The sequence below is a fragment of the Ornithorhynchus anatinus genome, chromosome 7 (assembly GCF_004115215.2).
Source record: "Ornithorhynchus anatinus isolate Pmale09 chromosome 7, mOrnAna1.pri.v4, whole genome shotgun sequence".
NCBI classification, from domain to species: Eukaryota; Metazoa; Chordata; class Mammalia; order Monotremata; family Ornithorhynchidae; genus Ornithorhynchus; species Ornithorhynchus anatinus.
In genome coordinates, this window is record NC_041734.1 from 63,435,854 (window position 1) to 63,456,233 (window position 20,380).

Here is a 20,380-nt window from a genome sequence, read left to right on the forward strand (position 1 = left end):
TTTTATTTTTTTGAACTCTCTCTGAGACATTGGATCAGAAATAGGTTGATTTGCCTGCCATTTCTGCATCTGTTTGTGTTTTTCCCTCTCTCATTTATATAGCTTCATCTCGTTAATCAGTAGTCTCAATAGTGTTGAGTGCCTACAATGAAGAGCACTGTACTACATCCTTGAGGAATTTACAAAGTAGGTAAAAGACTTGAATCCTGTCCTTAAGATAGCTACCATCTAATAGGATAAACAGCAGACACGAGCTCACAAATATTCCATAGTTCAGAGAGAGAGAGAGAGAGAGAATAGATTATAATAGGCACAAAGGAATAAAGAAACAAGTCCTTCCAGTTCAATCAGTCATATCTGTTGGGCACTTAACTGTGTTCAGAGCATTGTACTAAGCACCTAGGAGAGTACAGTATATCAGTCACATTCCCTGCCCACAACAAGCTTACATTCTCCTAAAACACAGAGTTGTGTTTTTGCAGAATCAATCAATCAGTCGTATTTATCGAGCATTTATCAAGTGCAGGACACTGTACTAACTTCTTGAGAGAGTCTCAGAGAAGTGGTAAACATGATCCTTACCCTCAAAGAGTGTAATTGGGTAGAATCCTCCCCCCCCGGCCCACTAAGGAAAATTCACGCTGTTGTACTCACCTCACAGCCTACCCCCTCAAAGGTGCACAAGCATTTATCTTTCACATGATGTGCAGCCTTTATTCACCCCTCCCTCAGCCCCCAAACACTTATGTACATATCCATTATTTATTTATATTAACGTCTGTCTCCCCTTCTAGACTGTAAGTACGCTGTGGGCAGGGAATGTTCCTACCAGTTCTGTTATACTGTACTCTCCCAAGCACTTAGTTCAGTTCTCTGCAGACAGTAACCACTCAATAACTACGATTGATTGATCCCAACACAGCATTGCTTGTAACCAGACACGGGTTGTCGGGAAGACATTTCCTAATTCTGCCGTCCCAGTCTATGCAAAATACGTGGGGGGAAGATGCACAATAGAATGGCTGAGTGTCTGCAGACAGGTTGGCATGATGGAAAGGTGGAGGAGAAAAAAAGAAGGACTTTTTAGGAAGCACTGGAGGAGGGGTGGGATGTGATCTGATGGGGCTGAGGGGCAGGACATTCTTGGTGAGGAGGAAGAAGTCAGCAGAGTTGGTCAGAGGCTAGAAAGGGTGAGGGCCAGTTAGAAGTGTGGGCCTTGGGAGGAGCAGAGCGAAAGCCCTCTGCAGAGGCAGGCTTGGGTGATGGCTTGGCTGAGAAGCAGCGTGGCCTAGTGGAAAGAGCACAGACCTGGAAATCAGAGGACCTGAGTTCTAATCCTGGCACCACCACTTGTTTGCTGTATGACTTTGGGGAAGTCACTTAACTTCTCTGTGCCTCAGTTCCCTCATTTGTAAAATAGGGATTAAGATTGGGAGCCCCGTGTGGGACAGGGACTCTGTCCATCCTAATTAGTTTCTCACTACTCTGCACTTAGTACACTGCCTGGCACTTAGTAAGTGCTTAGTAAATTCCATAAAAAAAGGAGAAGGTCCCTGACTCTAAAGGTTCATGTCTGGCCCACTTTTGGTTCTCCGCTCTCCCTCTCCTCTCCCTCTCCTCTTCAAACCACCTTCCCCACCTCTGTGTTTGTGAGCACCTGTATGACTTGTTTATGTGAGCATGTGTGTGTGAGCATTTGTGTGTATGTGTATGAATGTGGGAGTTGGGAGGGTCTGTCCCACCCGCACCAACAGCATGGGTTATTTCTCCAACATTTATGTATTTCTTTTGTATCTCTCGCTTTGTGTATCTTCTTGTCTCGGCATTGGCCCTGGCTTTTCCACTCAACAGTCAGTTTTATTATTATATTATGTCGTGCTTCTTAAGCACTTACTATGCATTAAACACAGTACTAAGCAACTGGGATAGATATAGGATAATCAGGTCAGATACTGGATAGTCAGGTCAGCCACAGTTCCTGTTCCACATGGGGCTCACAGTCTGAGTAAGAGAGAGGATAGGCACTGAATCCACATTTTACAGATGAGGAAACTAGGGCACAAGGAAGTGAAGTGACTTGCTCAAGGTCAAAGAGCAGGCAAGTGACTGCACAAGGATGAGAACAAAGATCCTCTGATTCCTCTAGACTGTTAGCTCACTATGGGCAGGTAACGTGTCTCCTAATTCCCTTGTATTGTACTCTCCTAAGCACTTAGAACAGTGCTCTGCATATTGAACGTGCAAAATAAATGTTGCTGATTGACTAATTCCCAGGCCTGAGCTTTTTCCATTAAGCCACACTGCTCCCAACACCTCTAGGGTCCCTCACTTTGCTCCTCTAACTCTAAACTCACCATATCTCCATCTCATCTATCTCACTGCTTACTTCTCACCCACGTCCTGCCTCTGGCTCGGAAAGCTCTCCCTCCTCATAGCCGACAGACAATTAGTCTCCCCCACTTCAAAGCCTTATTGAAGGCACATCTCCTGCAAGAGACCTTCCCTGACTAAGCTCTCCTTTCCTCTTCTCCTTCTCTGTTCTGCATTGCTCTGACTTATTCCCTTTATTTATCTTCCTGCCTAGCCCCACAGCACCTATGTACATACCTGTAATTTCTTTATTTATATTAATGTCTGTCTCCCCCTCTAGAGTGTAAGCTTGTTGTGGGCAAAGAACGTGCCTGTTTATTTTTGTATTGTACTCTCCCAAGCACTTAGTACAGTGTTCTGCACACGGTAAGTGCTCAAAAAATATGACAGACTGACTGACTGACTGGACCAGGCTGCCCTCAGGGCCCTGCACTCTATATTTGCATACTAAATGGACTCTGGGGTGGTTCATCATATAGTGGGATCCACTAACTTGGGTTTCTAAAAGGAGTCAGTAGGGAGTTCGAAAATTCCTTCAGGGAAATAATAATAGTTATGGTACTTGTTAAGCTCTTTCTATGTACCAAGCAATGTTCTAAGCATTGGAGTAGATATAACGTCATTCATTCATTCATTCATTCATTCATTCATTCATTCATTCATTCATTCATTTATTCAATCGATTTATTGAGTGCTAACTGTGTGCAGAGCACTGTACTAAACTCTTGGAAAGTACAATTCAGTAATAAAGAGAGACAATCCCTGCCCACAACAGGCTTACAGTCTAGAAGGGGGGAACAGACATCAAAACAAGTAAAGAGGAATTAATCTAAGTAAATAGAATTATAGATAATAATCAATAAATCGATTGAATGAATGAATGAAGTTACATCTACTCCAATGCTTAGAACAGTGCTTGGTATATAGAAAGAGCTTAACAAGTACCATAACAAGTGTTGTGGAACATGGAGGGGGGTAGAGCAAAAGGAGTGAGTTGGGGTGATGGGGAGGGGAGCGGGAGCTGAGGAAAAGGGGGGCTTAGTCTGGGAAAGTCTCCTGGAGGAGGTGAGCTTTCAGTAGGGCTTTGAAGGGGGAAAGTGTGATTGTTTGGAGGATTTGAGGAGGGAGGGCATTCCAGGTCAGTGGTAGGATGTGGGCCAGGGGTCAGTGGAGGGACAGACGAGAACGAGGCACCGTGAGGAGGTTAGTGGCAGAAGACTGGAGTGTGGGGTGGGCTGTAGAAGGAGAGAAGGGAGGTGAGGTAGGAGGGGGCAAAGCGATGGAGAGCTTTGAAGCCAAGAGTGAGGAGTTTTTGTTTCATGCGAAGGTTGATAGGCAACCACTGGAGGTTTTTGAGGAGGGGAGTGACATGCCCAGAGCGTTTCTGTAGAAAGATGATCTGGGCAGCAGAATGAAGTATAGACTGAAGAGGGGAGAGGCAGGAAGATGGGAGATTAGAGAGGAGGTTGATGTAATAATCTAGTCGGGTAGCAGTTTGGATGGAGAGGAAAGGGTGGATATTGACGAAGTTGTGAAGGTGAGACTGGCAGGTTTTGGTGATGGATTGGATATGTGGGGTGAATGAAAGAACAGAGTCAAGGATGACACCAAGGTTACGGGCTTGTTTGATGTGAAGGATGGTAGTGCCGTCCACAGTGACGGGAAAGTCAGGGAGAGGACAGGGTTTGGGAGGGAAGATAAGGAGCTCTGTCTTGGACATGTTAGGTTTTAGGTGGCAGGAGGGCATCAAAATAGAGATGTCCTGAAGGCAGGAGGTGATGCAAACCTGGAGGGAGGGAGAGAGAACAGGGGAGGAGATGTAAATTTGGGTATCATCTGTGTAGAGATGATAGTTGAAGCCATGGGAGTGAATGAGTTCACCAAAGGAGTGAGTATAGGTGGAGAACAGAGTGGGACCAAGAACTGCCCCTTAAGGAACCCCTGCAGTTAGGGGATGGGAGAGGGAGGAGAAGACTGAGAATGAATGGCCAGAGAGATAAGAGAAGAATCAGGAGAGGATGGAGTCAGTGAAGCAAAGGTTGGATAACGTGTTGAGGAGAAGGAAATGTCGATACTATCAAAGACAGCTGAGATGTTGAGGAGGATTAGGTTGGAATAGGAGCTGTTGGATTTGGCAAGAAGGAGGTCATTGGTGACCTTTGAGAGGGCAGTTTCAGTGGACTGGGGGGGACGGAAGCCAGATTGGAGAGGGTCCAGGAGAGAGTTGGAGAAGAGGAATTTGAGGGAGCGAGTGTAGATGACTCACTCCAGGAGTTTGGAAAGGAAGGGTAGAAGTGAGATGGGGCAATAACTGGAGGGGGCTGTAGAGTCAAGGGAGGGTTTTTTTAGGGGGAGACGTGGACATGTTTGAAGGCAGAGGGGAAGAAGCAGTTGGAGAGTAAGAGGTTGAAGATGGAAGGTAAGGAACAGAGGATGGAAGGGGCGAGAGTTTTTATAAGGTGGGAGGGAATGGGGTCTGATGCGCATGTGGAGCGGGTGGCACCTGAAAGGAGGGAGGAGATCTCCTCTGAAGATACTCCTGGGAAGGATGGGAAAGTAGAAGAAGGGGTCAGGAGGAGGGGGGATGGAGGAGGGGGAGGGGTGATTTGGGGGAGCTCAGACCTGAGGATGCTAATTTTCCTCATTGTAGGTGGCCAGATGGTTGGGAATGAGGGATGGGGGAGGGGGAGAGACAGGGAGCCTGAGGTTAGACATAGTCCCTGCCCCACAGGGGACTCCCACTCTTAATATCCATTTTACAGATAAGGTAATTGAGGCCCAGAGAAGTTAAGTGTTTTTCCCAAGGTCACATAGCAGACATGTGACTGATATGTGGCAGATCCGGAATTAGAAACCAAGCCCTCCTGTTTCCCAGGCTCAGGCTGTGTCAACTAAACCATGCTGCTTCTTCAGGGCCCTTCAGTGTGGCAGATGACAGGCACGCAGAGCAGTGGCAGGAAAGAAGAGACATTTTCTTATAGAAATGGCCAGGCCAGGCAATGATGACTGTAATTATCTGGAAAGCGGTATAATAATCAATGTGGAATTTGTTAAGTGTTCCTGTGTGCCAAGCACCGTATTGAATAGTTACAAGATAGCCAGGTCAGACACAGCCGCTGAACCACATGGTCTAAGTAGAAGGAAGAACAGGTACTGAATCCCTATTTTACAGATGAGGAAACTAAGTCACAGAAGTTAAATGATTTGCCCAAGGTGACACAGCAGATAAGTGGCAAAGTGGAGATTAGAACCCTGGTCCTCTGACTCCCAGGCTTATCCTTTTTCTCCTGGACCTCATTGCTTCTTAACATGTTTACTCTTAATAATGTTGGTATTTGTTAAGCGCTTACTATGTGCACAGCACTGTTCTAAGCGCTGGGGTAGACACAGGGGAATCAGGTTGTCCCACGTGGGGCTCACAGTCTTAATCCCCATTTTACAGATGAGGTAACTGAGGCACAGAGAAGTTAAGTGACTTGCCCACAGTCACACAGCTGACAAGTGGCAGAGCTGGGATTCGAACCCATGACCTCTGACTCCAAAGCCCGTGCTCTTTCCACTGAGCCACGCTGCTTCTCAATGGTTGTCACAGCATCAGCTGTCCCAGAAACAGATGCATTTCTACAGAAAACCTCAGTCAGGGAAGAAGAGAAAGAGGTGAAGAGTCTGGGCCATCAGGCTGAAGACTCCCTTGCTTGCTATTCTCTGAACTGTCCTCCCTCTGCCTCTCCTCCAAAGGCAAATAAATGGCCACATCCGAATCAAAGCGGTATATGTAAAAAGCCACTTGGCCTAGTGGAAAGAGCAAGGGCCCATGAAGCAAAAGACCTGGGTTCTCATCCCAGCTCCGCCCCACGTCTCTGTGCCTCAATTCCTTCATCAGTAAAATGGGGATTTTTTTAATGGCGTTAGTTAAGCGCTTACTATGTGCCAGGCTCTATTCTAAGCCCTGAAGTCGATACAAGGTAATCAGGTTGAACACAGTCCCTGTCCCACATGGAGTTCGCAGTCTGAATCCCCATTTTACAGATGACGTATCAGTCACAGAGAAGTGAAATGACTTGCTCAAGGTCACACAGCAGACAAGTGACAGAGCTGTGATTAGAACCCAGGTCCTTCTGACTCCCAGGCCTGAGCTCTATCCACTAAATCACACTTCCTCTCTACTAGGTCACACTGATTAAGACTGTGAGCCCTCTGGGGGACATGGACTGTGTCCAACCTGAATAGCTTGTGCCTGTTGCAGCACTTAGTACAGTGCCAAGCATCTAGTAAGTGCTTGACAAATACCATTAAAAAAAACAAACAACTCCCCCCCCACCGGCCCCATACCCTCTCACCTTGGGGAAACAACTAGCCAAGCAGAAAATATACAATTGCAACATGTGGTATCCAGCAACCCTACTGGTGGGTGGAGCTGAGGGGGATGGTTGAGGGTGGTAGCTTCTCTAACAAAATTTGTTAGTTCCAGATTGAGGAGTTAATCATTAATGGAGGAGCAAATTCATTGTCCACTTTCTCGGAAATGAAATCTCTTCATTTCTCTGTTAACCAGGATTTGAGGGGGAGTAGGTACGTACATATAATGTGGCCAAGTTTTTTGGCCTCTTAGTGCGGTGTCAGGAGGGGCAAGGTTTGGGAAATACCAGCTCAGCTTCATTTCCTCTTTGTTGCTGCTGGACACCAACTTGATTTTTGAAGTAGCCACTGCAAGTGAAGAGGAACTCTGCAAGAAGCCAGGGAGAGGCGTTTGGCTAAGGGATTACAGGCAAGGTATTCCAGGGTTAGGAAAGCTTCTGGGCAAGAGGCACAAAAGAAGAAAATCACTATATGGGGAAAGTGATTTGGAGAGAGAGGCAGGCCTGTCTAAGCCCAGGTCCAGGGAGGGGTTCAGGGTCTGATGGGGGTGGATACCTCAGGGAAGGTACCTCAGGGATTGTTTGGCCATTTTCCCCAGGGAGAAGTAGAGACCCAAATGACTGAGGATTTGTCATCCCGATGTCCTACTCTTGGAAATATTGTGGCTTAGTGGAAAGAGCACGGGCCTGGAAGTCAGAGGACTTGGGTTCTAGTTCCGGCTCCTTTACTTGCCTGCTGTGTGATCTTGAGCAAGTCACTGCACTTCCTTTGTGTCTCAGTTTTCTCTTCTGTGAAATGGGGATTCAGTGTCCTCCCTCTTACTTAGATAGTGAACCCCATGTGGGACGGGGACCGTGTCCAACCTGATTAACTTATATGTATCTCAGCATTTAGAAGGGTACAGGCCATATAGTAAGAGCTTAACAAATACAAGAATAATTATTATTATTACAAATACCATAGTAATCATTATGGCCAAGTTATGGGACAGAAACACAGGAGTTCTAGCTCCCAGTCATATTGTCCTCCCTTTGCAGCCCAAACTGATTCTGCTAAGCAAGTTAAAAATCAAGTGTTTCCAACATTTGTTGTTCAGTTGTTCTATTAATTTTTCTTGAGGTTTTAAATGTTTGTCATTTTTTTCTGAAAAAGGTAAGTCAGCTGACTCTTTTATATTTTCAGTACAATGGCTTTCAGCCCAATTCGTTATGAAAGCTCAGGAAAGTACCATTATTAGTGAGAAAGGAGGTGAGGGCAGAGGAAAGGGAAATAGATAGGACCCTAATCATGCTGCAGCTCTTTTTTAGTGGTCGGGTGTTCATGCACAGAGCTTCTGTTACTGATTATTTTCCTGCTGTTCCATCTGGTCTGTCAGCATCAGCCTTCTCCTACATGGACTCAAGGAAGGGTGTCGCACCCACCCCCTGGTCCTCACTCCCAGCTTCTCACCCCCACCCCTCACCCCCATTCCCTCACCGTAGGCCCCTCAATCCCCATCCTCACCCCTGGCCCTTCACTTCTGGCCATTCACCCCCGGTCCCTCACCCACCGTCCCTCACTCCCAGCTCCTCAATCCCTGCCCCTCATCCCCTCACCTCTCACCCCTGGCCCTTCACCCTGGTTATTCATCCTTGGCTCCTCACCCCCAACACTTCACCCCAGCTCTCTCTTCCTCCTCACTGCCACTCACCAACCATCCCCAACACTTCTCTCTCCCACAGGGAAGTCTGCTTTTGGCTACTCTCCTCATCAATCAGTCAATCAATCAATGGTATTTATTATTATTATTAACTAATAATAATAATAATAATGGTATTTGTTAAGCACTTACTATGTGTCAAGTACTGTTCTAAGCACTGGATAGATATGTTAATTGCATTGGACACAGTCCCTGTCCCACTTGGGGCTCACAGTCTTCATCCCCATTTTACAGATGAGGAAGCTGAGGCACCAAGAAATTAAGTGACTTGCCCAAGGTCGCATAGCAGACAAGTGGCAGAGCCAGGGCTAGAACCACTCCGATGCTTAGTACAGTGTCTGTATAATGATAATAATAATGGAATTTAAGCATTTCCTTTCCCAGTCCTTGCCTGGAATTTAAAGTGAAGTCATTAATGCTTTACTCCGGAGTTTTTTCTGATTCTTTCCCGCTCAGACAGGGCTGTGGTCAGAATTCCCTGCAAGGCTTTTTCCTTCCTCTGACAGTAGAAAGTTCAGCAAAGGAGCTTGGACCCTGCCCCTCTGGGGACTGCACAGAGGATGACCTGCAGAAGAAGGCACTTGGAGACTTGGTCCAGGCCTGGGTCAGGAAGACTCGGCCCCTCAGTTCTGCTCAGCCTGGGGTTCCTACTAGCTGCTCTGGTGGCTTCTGTTCATGGTGAGTCACCTGAAAATTGGGTCTAACCAGCCTGAGCCTGCTTATGTGGTTAGGGGAATCCGATCCTTGTTCTTTCTAAATGGCACCTGGGTTGACCTTGGGGAATATCCGAGTTAATTTTAGAGCAAGCTGAACACCAAACCTGCCCTTTCCTCCTTCCTCCTCCTCCTCCTTCTGATGACTCACCTCCTGCATGAAGCTTTCCTGGTTTAAATTTACCGGCTTCAGTCATTCCAGTCATCCCTTCTCACCTTCCCTCATGTGACTTCCACTCTACCCTCAACTCTTCTTTATCCTTTGTATTTCCCTGATGATTTATTGTAATAATGATAATTATGATAAAGATAATAATAATAATGATAGTATTTAAGCATTTAATATGTGCCAAGCACTGTACTAAATTCTGGGGTGATACAAGATAATCAGGTTGGACACAGCCTCTGTCCCACAAGGTGCTCACAATCTAAGGAGGAGGGAGAAGGGGTATTTGATCCCCAATTTATAGGTGAGGAAACTGAAGCACAGAGCAGTTAAGCCACTTGCTCACGGTCACGTAGCACGAAAGTAGTGGAGCCAGGAGCCAAGCCTCCTGACACCCAATATATTTCTGTACCATGGCAATTAATTATGTCTGCTTACATAGTTCTATAATTTGTGCAGAAAATGACCTTCCCTCTCCCATTTAGACTATAAGCTTCTTGAGGGAAGCGATCGCATCATTGCCTTTCTTTAGAATTCCCCTCAATCCTTAGCACAATGCTGTGTATGTACTAGTTGAGAGATGTGCCCGTCACTGGGCAGGGATTGCCTCTATCTGTTGCCGAATTACTGTGCTTACTGTGTGCAGATCACTGTACTAAGCACTTGGGAGAGTACAGTACAACATAAGCAGACACATTCCCTGCCTGCAGTGAGTTTGTGGGGGATAGTAATTGTCTGTCAGATCTGAGGAGGGAGGGTGTTCCAGTCTAGAGGCAAGATGTGGGCGAGGGATCAGCGGTGAAATAGACAAGATTGAGGCACAGTGAGAAGGTAAGCATTAGAGGAGTGAGGTGTGCAAACTGAGTTGTAGCAGGAGAGTCGTGAGGTGCATTAGGAGGGGTCATGGTGATGGAGTGATTTAAAGCCAAGGGTGAGGAGTTTTTGTTTCAGGTGGACGTGGATGGACAACCATTGGAGTTTTTTGAGGAGTAGGGTGACTTGTCCTGAACGTTTTTGTAAAAAAATGATCTGGGCAGCAGAGTGAAGTATGGACTGGCAGGAGACGGGAAGGTCAGCAAGAAGATTGATGCAGTAATCAAGGTGGGTTAGGATGAGTGATTGTATTAATGCTGGATGGAGCCATTTTGCGTTGGTGCTATTATTAATAGGATTAAAACAATTACAATCAATCCATCCATCATATATGACTTTGAAGGTGGAGAAGATAATTGTTTGTTGCATCTGAAGAGAAAGGGCATTCCAGGCCAGAGGCAGGATGTGGGCGACAGGTTGGCCGTGAGTTAGAAGAGAAGGAGGTAGGGTGAGTACGTTGGCATTAGAGGAGCAGACTGTGAGGGCCGTGTGCAGTCCTTGTGATTGTGAACCTCCCATCAGTTTCAGGTAAATGTAATCCACCTCCAGAGCTTAGGACTGTTCAGCTCCAGTGGCAATTCAGAAACCAGGAAACTTTCGCTTGGAAGGAAAGTGTGAGCTTTGAATGTCGCCCAGGCTACAGCGCTAAGCAGCGTCAAATCCGCCATGCAAGATGCCAATCTACTGGAACCTGGTCATTGATCGAGGAATATTGTACCCGTGAGTAGTTGCCCTCCCCCTGACCCTAACCAGCGATGGTCCCTTTGGTGCCCTTGAGTGCCCACGAGTCAAGCTGTTTGGCGTTTTCGGGGCTTCCGTTTCATTTTCCTGTCCCTGGGAAGCTTTCTTCCGGCTTTTTCCTTAACCTATAAAGTTGGAATATGATATTTTCCCCAGAGAACCCTCTTTGGGGCTGGGACAAGCTTTATGAGGCATCTGAGACAAACCCCTTCTCCAGCTGCTATTTTGAACACAGCGTGCTAACGTCAGTCTCATTCCTGTCTAGAAATGTCATGTCCGGATCCAGGAGAGTTCGCCAATGGCAGAATTAATCAAACAGATGGAAACCTGTTTGGATCGAAAATGAATTTTGTTTGTGATGAAGGGTACGTTTTCCAAGGGAAAGGCCAATGAGTGTCAGATCAGTTTGGCATTTCCTTCTTCCTTCAGTTCTTTCTCTTCCCCCAGAAGGAATCTGCCAAACTTCTAATTTCACAAGAACTTTGAGACCAGCCTTGGGAATAAGCACCAAATATTGCCCACTTCTGATATCTTTCCCATTCCCTAATCCCCCAGGAGATATCCTGCAGATCAATCGATCCATCAGTCAGTGATATTTATTGAGCACTTACTAGGCACAGAGCACTGTGCTAGGCACTTGGGAAAGTTCAATATAACAGAGTTGATAGGGACAACTACTACCCCAAGGCGCTTATGATCTATGGGGAAATGAAATAAATGCAATCCACATAGGGTAGGTAAATGATCAGGTGTTGAGTTTCTAGGTGGATAATCAATCAACCAATCAGTGATATTTATTGAGCACTTACTGCATGCAGAGCACTGTGCAAAGCACTTGGGAAAGTACAGTACAACAAAGTTGGTAGGCATGACCCCTGCCCAAAAAGTGCATAAGGTCTGTGTTGTTGTTGTCATGCTGTCGAGTCGTGCCCGACCCATATCGACGTGATAGGCACATCTCTCCCAAAATGCCCCATTTCTATCTGCAATCGTTCTAGTAGTGTGTCCATAGCATTTTCTTGGTAAAATTATGGAAGTGGTTTACCGTTGCCTCCTTCCACGCAGTAAACGAGTGTCTGCCCTTGACTCTCTCCCATGCCACTGCTGCCCAGCACAGATGAGTTTTGACGTATAGCAGATTGCCTTCCACTCACAAGCCACTGGCCAAGCTAAGAATGGGATGGGTAGGCCCCTGCTTGACTCTCCCTCCTATAGCCGAGACTGGTAGAGAACTGGAAACTCTTCAGGTGCGACCCTGAGAAGGGGCTTAAGAGCTATAGGGAAATGAAATAATACAATCCACATTAGGGCAGGTGAATCATCAGGTATTGAATTGCAAGGTGGGTAATCAATCAATCAGTGGAACTTACTGATCACTTACTCTGTATAGACCACTGACCTAAGTGCTTGGGAGAGTACAATACAACAATAGACAGACACATTCCTTGCCTATCTGAGCTTACAGTCTGGAGGGGAAGAGGCAGACATCAGTACAAATAAATGTTACAGGTATGTACATAAGTGCTGTGGGGCTGGGAGGGGGGAAGAACAAAGGGAGCAAGTCAGGTTGACACAGAAGGGAGTGGGAGAAGACGAAACGGGGAGCTTAGTCTGGAAAGGCCTCTTGGAGGAAATGTGCCTTCAATAAGGCTTTGAAGAAGGGGAAAGTAATTGTCAGATTTGAGGAGGGAGGGCATTCCAGGCCAGAGGCAGGACATGGGCAAGAGGTCAGCAATGAGATAAGTGAGATTGAGGCACATTGAATAGGTTGGCATTAGAGAAGTGAAATGTGTGGGCAGGGTTGTAGTAGGAGAGTAGCAAAGTGAGGTAGGAGGGGGCAAGGTAGTGGAGTCCTATAAAGCCAATAGTAAGGAGTTTTTATTTGGTATGGTGGTGGATGGGCAACCACTGGTGTTTTTTGAGGAGTGGGGTGACATGTCTTGAACGTTTATCTAGAAAAATGATCTGGGCACCAGAGTGAAATATGGACTGGAATCGGGAGAGACAGGAGGCTGGGAGGACAGCAAAGAGGCTGATTCAGCTATCCAGGTGGAATCGGATGAGTGACTGTATTAACCTGGTAATCATTTGGATGGAGGAGAAAGGGCAGATTTTAGCAATGTTGTGAAGGTGGGACAGACAGGATTAAGTGATGGATTGAATATGTGGGTTGAATGAGCAAGGGGAATCAAAGATAATGCCAAGGTTAAGGGCTTTTGAGACCGGAAGGATGGAGGTGCCATCTACAGTAATGGGAAAGTCAGGGTGGAAGACAGGGTTTGGAAGGAAAGGTAAGGAGTTCTGTTTTGAGCATGTTAAGTTTGAGATGACAGGAGGACATCCAGGTAGAGATGTCTTGAAGGCAAGAGGACATGTGAGACTGCCGAGAGGGAGAGAGATCAGGGCTGGAGAAGCAGCGTGGCGCAGTGGAAAGAGCACGGGCTTTGGAGTCAGGGTTCATGAGATCGAATCCCAGCTCTGCCACTTGTCAGCTGTGTGACTGTGGGCTAGTCACTTAACTTCTCTATGCCTCAGTTCCCTCATCTGTAAAATGGGGATTAAGACTGTGAGCCCCATGTGGGACAACCTGATTCCCCTGTGTCTACCCCAGCGCTTAGAACAGTGCTCTGCACATAGTAAGCGCTTAACAAATACCAACTTTATTATTATTATTATTAGATTTGGGTATCATCTGCATAGAGATGGTAGTTGAAGCCATGGAAGCGAATGAGTTTTCCAAGGGAATGGGTGTAGCTGGAGACTAGATGGGAATCCAGAACTGAACCTTGAGGGACCCCCACAGTTAGGGGATGGGAGGCAGAGGAGGAGCCCACGAAGGTTACTGCATATTTCCCCATTTCCACTCATATACTTGGCCAGCAATCTTTCACACTCACATATATACTGAGGTGGGGTCAGGGCAAGCAGCTCAGTATATTCCCCTTCCTCCCTAGGTACCTTATTTGGTTCTTGAAGGGTCTCCCCCTTTGTTTTTGAGGGGTCTGCCACCTTTTCCATTCTCTAGAGTCCATCTCCTTTTTCCATTCTTATTGGGGGCCCGCCCCCTACAACAAAAAAATTGTTCAAATGGGGGCCACCCCCAAGAAAAAATTTGGTTTCCCCCTTTCTCACTGTGTGGACTGAATGGGATCCACGGTGCCCAGGGACAGCCCCAGCCAGGGGTCTGGTGGACTGGAGAAGTTCTCCTCCAAGGAATTTCAAAAGGCTCCCTAACCTAGGTGAGCACTGGTGAGAGTCCTTGATCCGGCAAATCCTAAGCAGGTCTTTCCCAGGAGCTCACGTGGACCCTGAATGAGCCCCCGAATGCCAAGTCCAAAAAATAAAGTTGCAAAAACACAGCACAGGAGTTTTTCTAAATTGCAATATTAACACAGATCTCTATGGGTGAGGACAAGACAGAGTCTGTAAGTGCTTAGTATAGTGTTTTGCACACAGTAAGCCCTCAATAAATACGATTGAATCAATGAATGTTGCCCTAAAAGCGGGGCTCAACCTCATCCCTGAAAGGTTGGAGAGGTAGCTATAGTCCATGGTGAGTGTGGTGTCACTTAGCACCAACAACAATCCAATCAAGCATGCCTCCCGTTTTCTTTAACTGACAACAGGGTGTGGCTGAAATTGGCCAGAACGGAAGGTATGGCAGAAATTGATGACAGGGGAAGGGGGTGGCTGAGTCATGATTTAGGAAAACAAGGTAGATTAATGCTAACGGGGCATTTAAAGCAAAATGGAGTAGGGCTGGTTAAGGGTTGGTTACCACAGTGGCCCAATGGCTAGAACACAGTTCTAATTCCGGCTCTGCCACTTGTCAATTGTGTGACCTCGGCAAGTCACTTAACTTCTTTGTGCTTCAGTTGCCTCGTCTGTAAAATGGGGATTAAGACTGTGAGCCCCAAGTGGACATGGACTGTGTCTGACCTGATTAGCTTGTATCCACCTCAGCGCTTATAACAGTGCCTGGCACAAAATAAATGCTTAACAAATATCATAAGAAATCTCAAACTTTCTCTCTGTTGTGAAGTTTTCAATTAATAGGTTCATCGACTAGTCAGTGCAAGGTTATGCCTATGCAGAAGACTGTTCACTGGAGTCCTGAACTGCCACAATGTAGGCGTAAGTAGTTGGTTATGTAACATAAAGAGAATATTTGGCGGCCATATCTCACCTCTCTATCGGAAGTGACTTCTTTTGAAAGAAATAGCATGACTTAGAAAAAAGGGAATGGGCCTAGGAGTCAGAAGACCTGCCACTTGCCTGCTGGGTGACTTTGGGCAAGTCACGTATCTTCTCTGTGCCTCGATTTCCTCACCTGTAAAATGGGGATGAAATGCCTGTTCTCCCTCCTACTTAGGGTGTGATCCCCAGGTAGGACAGCGACAGTGTCTAACTTGATGATCTTGATTATTCTAGCTCTTAGTTGGTACATAATAAACACTTAATAAATACCATTTTAAGGTAAACTTGGGCAAGATTTATAGACTTCCAAGTAAGGTCCAAGCTAATTTTAATGAAATTCTTAGCTAAACTTTATATTTTTGGCCATCCCTGAAACACTAATAGTTTCCTTTCTCAAAGTTTAGATTGTTTTTTTAAAGCGGCTGGAGGGCAAATCATCATCCGTGGTATTTATTGAGCACTTACTGTGCGCAAAGCAGTAAACTAAGTGCTTGGGAGAGTACCATAAAACAGAGTTGATAGACACGTTCTTTGCCCACAACGAGCTTGAGGTGGTCACACAAAACTTGGGAAAAGCCCCTTCCCCAATATCAGTGGCAGCGCTAGACTGTAAGCTGGTTGTGGGGAGGGAATATGTCTGTCACCTCTGTTATATTGAGCTCTTCCAAGCTTAGTGCAGTGCTCTGCACCTAGTAAGTGCTCAATAAATACTTTTGATGATGACTATGGTGATCACTTTTAGTGAATAAGGAAGAGGCTCACTTTGTGGGATTTCTTGCTTAATATCCGAGTCCTCTAAAAGTTTGAAAAGTTGCTCTTTTCTGGGCCAAAGTATGACAATCCTGTGGAGAATATTGAAACAATCCTGGACTTTGAGGCCAAGTTGGGATGAGTTTGAGAAAGAGGGGTCTTCACCTCAAACCCCCATCATTTGGTTTGGCTGATTTGACTGAAGATGTTGTGTATACGTATCTATGATTGTGTATATACCTATGATTCTGTTTATCTCTTTTGATGGTATTGATGCCTGTCTACTTTTTTGTTTTGTTTTGCTGTCTCCCCTTTTAGACTGTGAGCTTGTTGTTGCCTATTTGTATATTCCAAGCATTTAGTACAGTGCTCTGCACACAGTAAGCGCTCAATAAATACAATTGAATGAATATGATCCGGGTTCTTGGACAAAGCATTGTCACCTGGGCTCTTGAGTTAGAGCATCTTCCTAGTCAGTCAATCAACCAATCAATTGATGGTCTTTATTGAGCCTTTACTGTATGCAGAGCACTGAACTGAGTGCTAGTGAGAGGACAATACAACAGAGTCGGTAGACAGGTTCCCTAACCACAAGGAACTTATGCTTTTCAACTGGTGGAACTGTGGTGATATTCCACAATTCCATTGGCCTATAGTGGAACTGTGGTGATACTCCACAATTCCATTGGCCTTCAGCGACCCTCTCCAGCAGGGCCTGGCAGTAGGATGTCAGCAAGTGATCTTTGAATCCAAAGGATGGGGTAGAGGGGAAGGGAGGTGGTGGTGGTGGTTGGGGGGGATGTGTGTGTGTGTGTGTGTGTGTGTGCACGTGCGCACTCGATGGGCCTGACAGTAGCTTGCAGCTTTGGTGCTGTGTTTGATAGCTGTACCATACGTTGTGAGCTCTGCATTCCCCCCTACCTCTCTACAAATCCAAGGCCTTTCTGGAGGGCCATATTTGGCTTCAGGAATCCATCAATCAATCAATTAATCAATCAAAGGTACTTATAGAGGGCTTACTGTGTGTCAAACACTGGACTAAGCACTTGGGAGAGTACAGTACCACAGAGTTGGTCGACACGATCCCTGCCCGCTGAGAGCTGACAATCTAGAGAAGAGCTCCATGTGGCTGAAGAGCTGTGGGTGCTGGTCCCTGCTTCATGGTATAGTAAATGAGGAATAGAAAATGCAAGGTGAACTTGCCTGATTTCTTTAAGTTCCAGTTTGGAGCTGATGATCTCATCTGACTATTGGCTTCAAGGTAACTGCAGGAACTCTCATTATTTTTGTATGGTATTTGTTAAGCACTTACTATGTTCCAGGCATTGTACTAAGTGCTGGCGTAGATACAAGATAATCAGGTTGGACATAGTCCATGTCCCTCTTGGGGCTCACAGTCTCAATCCCCATTTTGCAGATGAGGTTAAAGATGTTATATTGTATATTGTGCTCAGTAAATATGATTTTTTATGGTATTTGTTAAGCACTGACTATGTCAAACACTGTACAAGTGCTGGGATAGATACAAGTTCATCAGCTCAGACACAGTCCCTGTCCTATGTGGGACTTACAGTCTAAGTAGGAGGGAGAATAGGTAGGAAATCCTGGTTTTACAGTTGAGGAAACTGAGGCCCAGAGAAGTTGAATGACTTGTCCAAATTCACCCAGCTGAAAAAGTGGCGGAGCTGAGATTAGATCCAAGTCCTCCGGTTCCCAGGCCCGTGCTCTTTCCATTAGGCAATGATGCTGCTCAGCTTCCTCTCAGGTTAACCTACTCCTTCTTGTCTCCTGGTCTCTCCTGACCCGACCCCTTGTTCACCCTCCCTTCCTTCTACTTGGAACTCCCTCCAACTTCAAATTGTTAAGGTCACCTATCTTCCAGAAGACCCTTCCTGATTGATTCTTCTTCTCCCCAGGTGACATGCCCTGGAAAATTACCTCAGCCTTCCTGTGCCAACTACTTTCTTATGCACCACTGGTAGCATTTCTGTTCACAGCAACTTTCACATCCTTTTATCTGGGCACTTACTCATCTACATGTCCATTCTTTTCTTCTTTCTGTCAGTTATTTTGTTTCTGTCCCCCCACTAGTCTATAAACTACATAAAGGCAGGAACTGTGTCCTCCAACTCTTTTGTACTCTCAGGAATTTTTAACAGTGTCCTTAACACAGTAGTTTCCAAACAACTGATGGGGGATTGATGGGATCAATCAATTAATCAGTCAATTAGGCATATTTATCAAGGACCTACTGTGTGTAGAGCTCTGTACTAAACCTCCATCATCTGATAAGTCAATCAATTAATGGTATTTATTGAGCACTTACTATAGGCAAAGCACTGTACTAAAATCACTTGGAAGAGTACAATATAACAGAGTCGGCAGATACTCTCCTTACCCTAAACGAGCTTTACAGTCTAGACAGACATTTGTATAAATAAATTTCAGATATATACATGAGTGCTGTGGAGCTGAAATTGGGGTGAATATCAAGCACCCAAAGGATACACTTCCAAGTGCATAGGTGATGCAGAAGGGAGAGGGAGTTGTGGAAAGAGGGTTTATTGGAGAAAGCCTTTTGGAGGAGATGTGACCTTAATATGACTTTGATGTTCTGCCTTCTCTTCAGTGTCTTGTGCAAATCCAGTTGTGTTAAATGGAAGTCCAACAAAGATAAGCAATCATTACACCCCTCTGGACACTGTCACCATCCAGTGCCATCCTGGATTCTATCTTAGTGGACCTCAGACTGTCACTTGCTCAGAGAGTGGCTCCTGGGAGCCTGAGTTACCCACCTGCAAGAAGGTGAGTAGAGCTAGAGAATCAACCCAATTTCTGCCAACTTATTTCTTCTCCCCTTCTCTTCTTTCTGCTCCAATCCATTTCAATTTATGGCAAGGAGCATCTTAATAATAATAATAATAATAATAGTGGTATTGTGGCAGTCTTACTATGTGCCAGAACTAAGTGCTAGGCAGTTACAAGGTAATTGGGTTGGACGTAGTCCATCCCAGATAGGGCTCACAGTCTTAATCCCCATTTTACAGATGAGGTATCTGAGGCATAGGAAAGTTAAGTGATTTGCCCAAAGTCATACAGCAGACACATGACAGAGCTGGGATTAGAATCCAGGCTCCCATGACTGTGCTCTATCCACTAGGCCAAGCTGCTTCTCACATTGCTTCTCTTGTCCATTTTCTTCAGGAGATCAAAGGAGGAGTGATCAGGACAGCAGAAGAGAACACTGTGGTCTTGGTTCAGGGAAATGGAGACTATATACGGTTCATTTCGAGAGTTAATCCCTGGGAGTTGATGCATATCATTAAAAATCTCTTCAGTGACTCCAATTTAATGCCTGTCATTGCAGCTTCAATCTCTTGCTGAGGGAGGGAAGAACAGGGAAGATTCTTCAGGAAGTGATCTAAAGTCATTTGTATTTATTGAATGCTTTCTGTGTGCAGAACACAGTGCTAAGCACTTGGGAGAGTACAATACAACAATACAAGGGACTTGTCCAGAGTCCCACAACAAGATGGGGCAGATCTAGGTATACTGTCCCCTAAATCTAGGCTCTATCTCCTCACCTAGATTATAATACTCAAGGCCCATTAGTAGGTCTGGTGCAGCAAAAATACAGTCACTGGCAGTAAGAAAACTTAAAAAGTCTGAGAAAATATGAACTGTTGGTATAAATGCCAGATCCTTGGTTCTTTCTAGCAGAAGTAGCATGGTGTAGTGGAAAAAGCCCAGGGCTGGGAGTCAGGAGACCTGGGTTTCTAGTCCCGGCTCTGCCACTTGCCTGCTGCAAGTGCTTGGTCAAGTCACTAGGCTTCTCTGTATCTAAATTTCCTTATCAGTAAGGAATGTTCAGGGATCACACGAAATGGTCCTCCTCCCACAAAAGGAGTGGGTGCGATGTTATCACGGTCCGCTGCATGCCAACTTGAAAAGCCTATGACGTCACATGTGTCTCCTTGTCCTGTGTTCCCGAGGGCCCTCAGCAGCGTCCCCAGCAGATAAGTTCCTTATCTGTAGATCCCAGGTCCTTCTGACTCCCAGGCCCATACCCTATCCCCTAAGCTGCTCAGTTTAGCAATCCCCAATTCCTGTTCTCCCCTCTCACGCCCCCGCAACTGTGAGCTCTGCATGACACAGGTACTGCCTGATCTGATTGTACTGTATCCATCCCAGTGCTTGAAACATAATTAGTGCTTAACAAATACTATTATTATCATTGCTCTTATTTATATTTTGTCTCTTAGGAGTTGTTGACCTGCCAAAGTTTACAGCTGGGAGGTGATATTCTGAAATGTGATCCTGACAGACAACGGGTGAAAACAACTCTGGAAGTGTATAAGATGTCACTGGAGATTGAGAAACTGGAACTGGAGATGGAAAGTATGAAGAAAAATCATGTCAAAGGACAGTAAGCTCTGAGATTCCTGATTCTCAGAGAGAGACACACCAATAAAACAGTAATACTATCTCTTTCCCGCCAGAGGCCACTGTCTA

At 45.7% G+C, this 20,380-nt stretch overlaps 1 protein-coding gene across 6 annotated transcripts; it reads left to right on the plus strand.

Moving 5' to 3' along the window:
- Positions 1-6,963: 6,963 nt before the first annotated feature.
- LOC103166620 (C4b-binding protein alpha chain-like) lies at positions 6,964-20,359 on the plus strand. Of its 6 annotated transcripts, none has more exons than XM_029068193.2 (7): positions 6,964-7,143; positions 8,938-9,106; positions 10,703-10,900; positions 11,187-11,286; positions 14,964-15,055; positions 18,498-18,673; positions 19,073-19,267. In XM_029068193.2, the coding sequence occupies exons 2-7, from the start codon at positions 8,989-8,991 to the stop codon at positions 19,250-19,252; spliced, it is 864 nt and encodes a 287-aa protein (XP_028924026.1). In that variant the 5' UTR covers positions 6,964-7,143; positions 8,938-8,988; the 3' UTR covers positions 19,253-19,267. The 6 variants fall into 6 exon arrangements, with proteins under 6 accessions (XP_028924026.1, XP_028924027.1, XP_028924029.1 ...); XM_029068194.2 differs by having other exon boundaries at positions 6,973-7,143; positions 8,885-9,106; XM_029068196.2 differs by having other exon boundaries at positions 6,973-7,138; positions 8,935-9,106.
- The last annotated feature ends 21 nt before the right edge of the window (positions 20,360-20,380 follow it).